This window comes from Frankliniella occidentalis, unplaced genomic scaffold, assembly GCF_000697945.3.
Source record: "Frankliniella occidentalis isolate FOCC.00 unplaced genomic scaffold, Focc_3.1 Scaffold747, whole genome shotgun sequence".
Taxonomy (NCBI): Eukaryota; Metazoa; Arthropoda; class Insecta; order Thysanoptera; family Thripidae; genus Frankliniella; species Frankliniella occidentalis.
In genome coordinates, this window is record NW_026267857.1 from 27,773 (window position 1) to 36,062 (window position 8,290).

General features: G+C 52.5%; 2 protein-coding genes across 2 annotated transcripts; both read right to left on the reverse strand.

Annotated features, from left to right (window-relative positions):
• Nucleotides 1-1,748, reverse strand: LOC113205505 (protein takeout-like). Its single transcript, XM_026421167.2, has 5 exons — nt 1,572-1,748; nt 1,386-1,478; nt 1,150-1,297; nt 723-856; nt 1-484 (listed from the first exon to the last, which is right to left on the reverse strand). Exons 1-5 carry the CDS (start codon nt 1,630-1,632, stop codon nt 180-182), a joined length of 741 nt encoding a protein of 246 aa, XP_026276952.1. The 5' UTR covers nt 1,633-1,748; the 3' UTR covers nt 1-179.
• A 1,667-nt stretch (nt 1,749-3,415) lies between these two features.
• LOC113205504 (ataxin-2 homolog) lies at nt 3,416-7,416 on the reverse strand. Its single transcript, XM_052275661.1, has 3 exons — nt 7,390-7,416; nt 7,047-7,273; nt 3,416-6,540 (listed from the first exon to the last, which is right to left on the reverse strand). Exons 1-3 carry the CDS (start codon nt 7,414-7,416, stop codon nt 4,482-4,484), a joined length of 2,313 nt encoding a protein of 770 aa, XP_052131621.1. The 3' UTR covers nt 3,416-4,481.
• Between the last annotated feature and the right edge of the window lie 874 nt (nt 7,417-8,290).

An 8,290-nucleotide genomic window follows, 5' to 3' on the forward strand; every position in this document is an offset into this window, starting at 1 on the left:
TAATATTTACAAATGATACCTTACAAATGAGCACGCTGAGGTAGGAACTATACAAAATGAACTGGCGTGCGGTGGGAATGTGAGTAGCGCTGGATCTACCACTCTATAGATGTTTCTGATGGTCTGACTGGAGCGCGGTGGGACGGTGGGTGAGATCAGCACGAGGTCCGGATGCTCCTTTAGATGTCTTGGTAGATGTCAGTGATGGGGACGCGGTCGAACACACGACCGGCTAGCTGCTTGAACATAGCGCTGAACGCTTCCTGAGCCGGCCCTTGGATCTGCTTGTAGAAGAGCTTCCAGTCGCCGTTGAGGAAACCGTTGACCTGCTCGCTAACCTGGGAGTTGCCCTTGATGAGATCGGTGAAGTGGCACTTCATTTTCTTGGGCTCGATATTGACCTTGTAGTCGGTGATCGTCCAGTAGGTCTTGCCCTTCCTCTCAACAGGTTCGCCGGTAATAACATGTGTAGTGGCAACGTCATCTAAATATCACAAAGAAAATAATAATGATCAGCCGCTCATAAACGTGGACTGATGTCAAAACAATACCGAAACTAACATCTACAACAGGAATGTATTGATTTAAGAGTCGGATTGATAAACAAGTCTAAGAATTTCGTTCCGATATCAATTCGATATCGCATCAAAAGTCGTTTTTCTGGGTAAGTAATGGAAAGAAATACATTTAAAATTCTATTCTGTACTATTAAATTCTCGTACCGAACTCGAAGAAGGCGGGTCCGTCTCCTCGGACGGGCACCACAAGGATCTGCCCGGTCGCCTTGTACTGGAAGTCGAGCCGCAGGTGTTTAGTTTGCGCCTTCACAACGAGGACGTGCTTCTTGGAGTCCAGTCTGAGGATAAGAAATGAAAGGGTGTCTTCGATTAGGATATTATGAGCCGACCAGGATGTGGTAACTGAACTTTAACGATTGAATATCCGTCACGTTATTTGTTACAAGTTACAGCGCTAATCGATTAAAGCAAAATTAATTTTGTGCCAGGAAATGAACTTTTAACGTGAATAATGATCACCTTTTTAGTAATGGCATCATTCAGAAAGTACGAGAAAGGAAGGTCAAAAGGTCACGCAGCACAATTGGGCTCCGAGTGGAGCACCCCTCGAGCTGAGCAGGGATGTGCTTACTCGGCAGAGTCGACGGTGGTGCTATGCAGGCCGACGATGTTTAGGTCCTTGGCACTGAGGACGATTGAGATAGGGCCCGAACCCAGATCCAGGGTCATTTCATCTACGTGGAGGGGGTCGATAGGGGCAATACCCAGCGTCTTCTCGCCTGAAGAAGCAGACCGACAAGAGGTACGATGAACAATTGAGGCGATATAGCTACCAGAAAATGTAAGCCTTTCCGAACTCCCCCTTACCATCTTTCAACGAGTGGAGCGCGTCCTCGATGGCCTTGGCAAGGCAGGTGGAAAACTCAACGTCGTTCACATGGCAGGTCTGGAAGTTCGAAGCTGGAAAACACCGCGACCGTTGACCATTTCGGTTTTGTGTTTGCAATCGGCTGAGGAGCGTAAACCCCTCTGTCAGCATTCTATACTACTCACGAAGCTTGGCAGAGAAGCTGAGGCCGCTCAGCGCGAGGAGGACCAACACCTTGGCCAACATGTTGTCCGAAGGAAACAAAACGGGGGGACGGTTCGACTGGACGCTGCTGGCAGCTTCTGCTTGACAGATCGCGTGCTGGAGTTTGGATGCTACTGACGCTTCCAGGCGCAGCGTCCGCGTATATGTATGACCCCTGGGTGAGGTGGGGTGGGGCGGGCGGTGGTGAGGCTGCGGACACGCCGGTCAAGCCAAGCAACCAGGAGGAAAAATATGAGAAAAATCTGAGAGGAGGGGAGGGGCGGTGGCAATCATTTGACTGGTCAAGTGACGGCAAACGCTGCTTCCGACGAAGTGTGTTCCTCGTCATAATGCTATGGCATTATTACCGCTTGAAGAAGTCACTAATTAACACCCCCGAAATTATTTTTGTTTCACTGTTCAACAATGAAGTGGAGAGGAGCAGCAGAGTGAACCAATTCACAGAGGACACAAGATGTTCAGTGGCGCGCGACCATAGTGTGGTCGCGGATCAGATACCGCTTGTCAAGCCCCACTCAATGTGTTAGTGATACGTGTGAGTGGGCTGTGCTGTGCGCTACTAAACGTGAGCGAAATTAATGGCAATCCAATAATTAGGTGCGTCACAAAATGTCTTCGGCTATCACTGTCAAACGATACGTACGGTATTAAATAATTTAAAAATCAATGTCGTATTGAAAATTAATAGTTAAAAACTGTTATTTCGTGTCGCTCGCCTTGCAGTTTACAATAAAAATTTAACATTTATTACCTGTAATTTTGGTAAACGGTTTCTATCCGTTGTAAAATTGTAGAATTTTGTTTACACTGTACGGTAAACCGGTTGTCATAAGTGCGTTGCTGCGTGCTTAGCAACTGTATAAGCACATTTTATCTCACTGTTTTGGAAACTCAAGTGTCGTGTGACAGTATGACAGTTTAAACTGTCATACCATTTGTGTACTACAGTTTTAAGTGTAGTACACGCAATGTGTACTACAGTTCTTTGTGTAGGACACCGCGTGTCCGACAGCTACTAATGACGCTTTTAATTGTCGGACACGTCGTGTACCACACTTAAACTGTAGAACACAAATGGTATCACAGTTTAAACTGCAGTACAGTTGGTATGACAGTTTAAACTGTCATACTGTACGACACTCGAGTTTCCAGAGTGGAGTACACTGTAGTGGGTGTTCGGTACACGCGCCACTGCCACTGCAGACACTGGAAACCCCGCAATGGCGCATGCCGATCACTGGATGATGACCCCGCGCGAATGTCAGTTCTCGTGGAATAATACAAAAGTAAACTTAATTAAATTTTCGATTGCATCATCGGATTTTCCTTAAAATTTACGATCAAACGAGCTCATATGTGATTGGGTTTAGAGTACAAACGAGAGCAATGCTAAGGACGTTGACTTGCATGGCCTGAGAGCACATCAGAACCCACCACTTGTCACATGTGCTCGTTTGATCGTAAGTAGTGATCGACATGCGCCTTTACGCAGTTTCCAGTGGATGTGTTTTCCTACTCTTCCTGCCCTGCCCGAAAGACCGGAAGACGCCGTGTCCCCTGTAAATAGGCAAACCGGCCCGCGCCGACGCGTGCTGGGAAACACGCAGAACAGTGTAGGCAAGGGTGTCTCTCCTTGCACCTTAGTCGCCGCACAGGTTCTACGGTCGGGCAACTGGGCAACTTAAGCTGCACGACGGACCCTCCATGTTTGAAAAGCAGTCACCTCGGGTTGGAATTGCGAACAATGAGGAAGAAGGTGAGGAAGTGGAAAAGGGGGGGGGGGCAAAGACTGTAGAAAGTAACCTTGTTTTTTGGCCTTTATTTGCAAAGGAAAAGAGCCGGCGGACAACAACTTTATTATCTTTTTGTTGAATGCAAGAATCAGTACAGGTAAATAAATAGAACTGTACTGTTCCTTTAACGAAAACATTTATTCAGATTAGATGTTTTGCGTGGCCAACGACCTTCACTGCAAAAAGGAAGGTGCCAAATTTAGCACCCTTGGGAGTTTTATTGTCTTTCTAGACGCACGAAAGCATTCGCACCTGTAAATGGTGACGAATCGCACCTTCGTTTTCCCATTAATTGTCGGCACTTGCTCTTCAGTCAGATGCAACAAAATAATTATAACAAAAACAATAATAATACTAAAAACAACAATAACAACAACAGCAATAACACTCATAACATCATATTTCGTTTTTAATCAGTCATTTTTTGTTTCTTAAAGATAAAAAGCGACTCCATTTTTAGTGCGATGGAGAGGTGGACTAGAGTAACATGCAAATTTTGACTACAATTCGTCCAGCTTTATCCCAATAAGCGGGCAATGCGAGGCTTGGTCATCTTTTCCCTTGCCTTTTCCCCTCGGTATCACATGTCCCGGTCTGGTGCGCTTAACATACGAAATAATCACACCCATCCCATATGTAGGGTACTAGTGTAGCGGAGCCTTAGCTGGCAATTTATCGAGAAGCATTGTAGTTCACTTCAGTGAAAAGAAAAAAAGAAAGGAATTGTCAACGTCATTTGCATGCCACTCATATTGAGAAAGCCATTTGCATACGACGATAAAACGGATTAAATATTCAGTCATGTCCCCGATTAGCTTCCTTCTCGTCGGTTTGTAGTGATAGTACAGAACACCAAACTCAAGCCACCTTAAGAGTCTCAACAAGATCCAATAAAACGTAGAAATGGCATGGTAATAAACATCATTGACGTCGTGTTCGCAAGTCGTCTGGCGTGTGGCGGAATGTTTTGGCGTGCGCGAAGACTATCAATCTTATTACGTTGTTCGTGACCCACCTGCGCGTCAAAACATGACCCATTTCGCCTCCTCGTCCCACCTTCTCCACGCTCCACGCTCCTCAGTTCCACGGCCTCCAGGCGCTGTTCGCTGCCCCCGGGAGCTCCTGCGCGGCGGCCGCAGAGGCGCCGGCCGACGGCCCCCGAGTCCTGCCCGGGCGACCGAGCAGCGCATCGGCCTGGCTTTTCTTCTCGCCGAAGGAAGGCGCGAGGAGCGGCTGGGCGCCCACCTGCAGGCTGGCGCTCACCGGCACCCACCCCGCGTACGACAGGCCCCGCGGGTGCTGGCGCGAGGGGGCCTTGGAGTGCAACCACGGCGCGGCCGCCTGCGGCACGTACCCCTTCGGGGGCGCGCGCCGGTCGCCGGCGGGGGTGGACGCCGACAGGTGCAGGGCGTGGCCGAACAGCACGGGGCCTCGGTTGTGGCCCTTCACCGCGCCGCGCTTGTGGCCCTGTTGTTGTTGCTGCTGCTGCTGCGGCTGCTGGGCGGGAGCCACCGTCGCCTTCTGGTGGGAGGCCTCCTCCTTGCCGCGCACCTTGGACTTGGAGCCGAAGGACCACTGAGGACCCCAGTCGGCGGTGGGCCTGGGTGCCTCGACTAGGTCAACCGAGCTGGGCGTGGCGGGCTGAAACGTGGACGGGCGTGCCACCGTCAGTCGGGCCGCCGTCAGCGGGGTAGTGCCGTACCTGCCCGGGCCGCGCTCCCTCTCCCGCTCGCGCTCCCACTCCCGCTCCCGCTCCGCGCCCTGTAGCGCCTTGCTCTGCTGCGTGCGCCGCGCCTTGGCGCGCTCCTTCTTCACCCACGTCGGGACGTCCTGGGAGTCTTGCGCGGTCACCTCGCTCGGGCTCGGCCTGTCCATCCCCGGCCAGTCGTTGCCCTCAAAGAGCTTGCTGAAGCCGGCCACCTCGCCCCAGGCCGGGCCCAGGAGCTGCTCCATCACCCCGCCGTGCTGAGCCTGGGCCGGGCCGCGGGCCGGGCCGTGCTGGGGACCGTGCACCAGGATGGGCTGCTGTGGGGGCCCGACGGGCACGCGAAGCTCAGCGGCCTGCTGCATGTGCGCAGAGTGCAGCTGGGCGAGCTGCTGCTGCTGGTAGATCTGCTGCTGCTGCTGTGACTCGGGCGCGTAGACCGGCCTGTGGAACTGGAGCGGGTGCCCCTGGGTCTGAGCGTGTCCGCTGCCCTGCAGGGCCTGCTCGGGCACGAGCTCGTGGTCGTCGTCCGGGTTGTGTTCGTTCTCCTTGTCGTCGGCCTCGCCTCGATCCTCGTCTTCCTGGTTTCCTTGCTGCTCCCTGTCGTCGACGCTGTGGCCATACGCGTTGGGACGATCCCGATCCCCACCATCGTCGTCCTGATGGCGCAGATCCTCGGACACCCGGTACTGCTCGGACTGGGTAGGCCTCTCCTCCACCTGCCTGTCGTACTGCCTCTCATCCGAATCCGATTCCTCATCAGAGGGTCGCTCGGAGTAGGGGGATGACGATCCGGCATTAGAGGACCCCTCCCCGGACGGCTGCTCGGAGTAATTCGACGAGGATTCGTCGTACGACCTGTCGTCCTCGCCCCGTGGACGCCCCGAGGAACTGCTGTACGAGGGTGCGCCCTCTTCATACTGGGGCGCAGAGTACGACGAAGAAGGAGGTAAGCCGCTGTACGAGGACGCGCCCTCGCCGTAGGGCTGCCGAGCGTGTGTCGCAGCCGAGCCGCTGTCATACGGGGCATCCTCGTCGCCCTGGTGGTTTTGGTGAGACTCCCCGGCGTAGTACGAAGACGGCGGGGTGCTGTACGAGGTCGGCCTCAGCGTCGTAGATGTCTGCGTGTAGGAGGCGGGCCGGGGCCGGGTGCTGTACGACCGCTTGTCGACAGGCGGTCGGTCTGAACCTGAAGACGGCGTCCTGGTCGAGGTGTAGGACCTTTCGGAGGCCGACTCTTCCAGCTGGTATGGCTCGGCCAGGGTTTCGTCCGCAGGAAGCGTCTTTTTCGCCTTCTGCAAGGCCGGGTGGTTGTCCTCGGAGGCGCTCTCCTTCGCCGCCAACAGCGCGTCCTGCCACGCCGCCTCGTCCAGCTCCAGAGCGCCGCCCTGGTGCTCCAGATCCTGGTGCTGGTCCGCATCCGTCATCTCCCTGCGTTAAAGGAAACAAATTGTAGAGCGCACGAAAATGGGAGTCCCAAGCTCTGAACTTTGCCATGTCGTGTCGGGTGGCATTTATGAAAGGTCCATGCGGTTTTTCACGTATTATTGTCAAACACAACAAAAAAAAGGCCACGACTGTCTCCTCGTGTCCAGGAGTGACCCATGAGAGACCATGGACGTTTCACAGCGCTTGTTCGAGTCTTTCATGTAGACCACACAAATGCCGATGTGATTACACTGCATGGGCGTAGTTTCGTCGATATCAAAAAGTCATAAGAAATGTTTTTTTTGCCACAATTATTTATGTAAGCCTCTTGACTCATTTTCCTAATTATACAGAGTGGCCGCTGCCCCGTAGTTTTGAAAAGGTAGACCAGCCCGCTCACAGACGGAGCGGGTAGGTGGCAGGGGACGCGAGAGGTAGGTGCGGGCGGGCTAGTCTACCTTTTAAAAACGACGGGGCAGAGCGGCCACCCTATATGTAACACATCTTACCCCGGCTGCAGTTTGCCCTTGTTGTGGCCGTAGAGAGGCCGGCGCTGCACTGTAGCGTAGAAGCCGCTGCTGTCCGCCTCGTAGTGCACGGTGCGCCAGTGGCCGTCCGGGTCCCGCAAAAAGTACGCGCCCCACACGTCCTCGCCCGAACGCTTCTCCCAAGCGCCCTTCACGTCACCCGTCTTGCGCGAGGCCACGGCGTAGCGGTAGTGGTAGTTGGGCTCGGCCTGCAACAACGGGGAGACAACACGTGACAACACGAGGGAGATATAGAACGTAATAAAACTAGGGAGATGTTCGCCGGACCACGTCTCGCGTGCAGGATTCGAGATATCTCACGAACCACGCCTGCGACGCGCCTGGCATACATCCGAGTCGAGCAAAAGGCACAGGCCGTAAATAGGCCTTCGGCCTTAAAAGTCAGAAATTTTGCTCCTTAGCGTTTCATTTTAACGAGTTACCCCACCGGAGACCATCAAATATCTGAGAAAAAACATTACAATGTTTTGGTGTCATTTCCGTGAGGAAAATTCTCTCTGGCGCCTCAAGAGAAACGGACGAAATTTCGGTGCTACGTGTTTTACTGTGACGGATTACCAGGACACCTTTCAAAATTCTGTGAAAATTAGCAATATTTTCCAAATGCTTCTTAGATAGCCCGTGCTCGGCCAATTTTTGAGCGAGAGGGCTAAAAATCAAGACAGTTCTTGATTTTTATGATACAAAGTTACAATAGAAATTTTAAGTACCTAGCTGAAACCGTTCTCGGGTTATCGTGATAACACAGACAGACAGACAGACAGACAGACAGACAGACAGACAGACAGACAGACAGACAGACAGACAGACGTGAAACTTTTTGATCATAAGTGGAGTAATAGGCTTCGCTAATCGCTTAGCCAATTAATTTTGTGCTAAGGCATAAACTCTTTCTTTAACTTAAATTATATAGCGCTTGTTGTGGCGTGGGATCACCCATACAGAGCGTCTGTCTGCTAAACCCCCGTGGTTAGCTAATGCACGGTGTCATAGCGCCTGCTAGGTAGGCCACATCCTGCCGGTAGCGCATGCGTGTACTGCGGGGGTGGGGTGGCCTACCCTGAGTTTCGCAGGCGCCGAGCTCCTTTAATTTGCCGAATGATCGAATGAATCTGAGAAACGGACGATCCCTACGAAAAAAAAATCCTGCGTATGCACAAATTTGCTAGCCAAAATGCAAAGCAGACAAACTAGGAGAGTAAAAA

Coding starts and splice junctions, on each gene's coding strand:
- LOC113205505 (XM_026421167.2), bottom strand. CDS start 1,632: ATGTTGGCCAAGGTGTTGGTCCTCCTCGCGCTGAGCGGCCTCAGCTTC. Junction 1,479..1,571: donor CAGCTTCTCTGCCAAGCTTC/GTGAGTAGTATA, acceptor GGTGTTTTCCAG/CTTCGAACTTCCAGACCTGC. Junction 857..1,149: donor ACCACCGTCGACTCTGCCGA/GTAAGCACATCC, acceptor TCTTATCCTCAG/ACTGGACTCCAAGAAGCACG.
- LOC113205504 (XM_052275661.1), bottom strand. CDS start 7,416: ATGTATGCCAGGCGCGTCGCAGGCGTG. Junction 7,274..7,389: donor CCAGGCGCGTCGCAGGCGTG/GTTCGTGAGATA, acceptor CCGTTGTTGCAG/GCCGAGCCCAACTACCACTA. Junction 6,541..7,046: donor AAGGGCAAACTGCAGCCGGG/GTAAGATGTGTT, acceptor CCTTTAACGCAG/GGAGATGACGGATGCGGACC.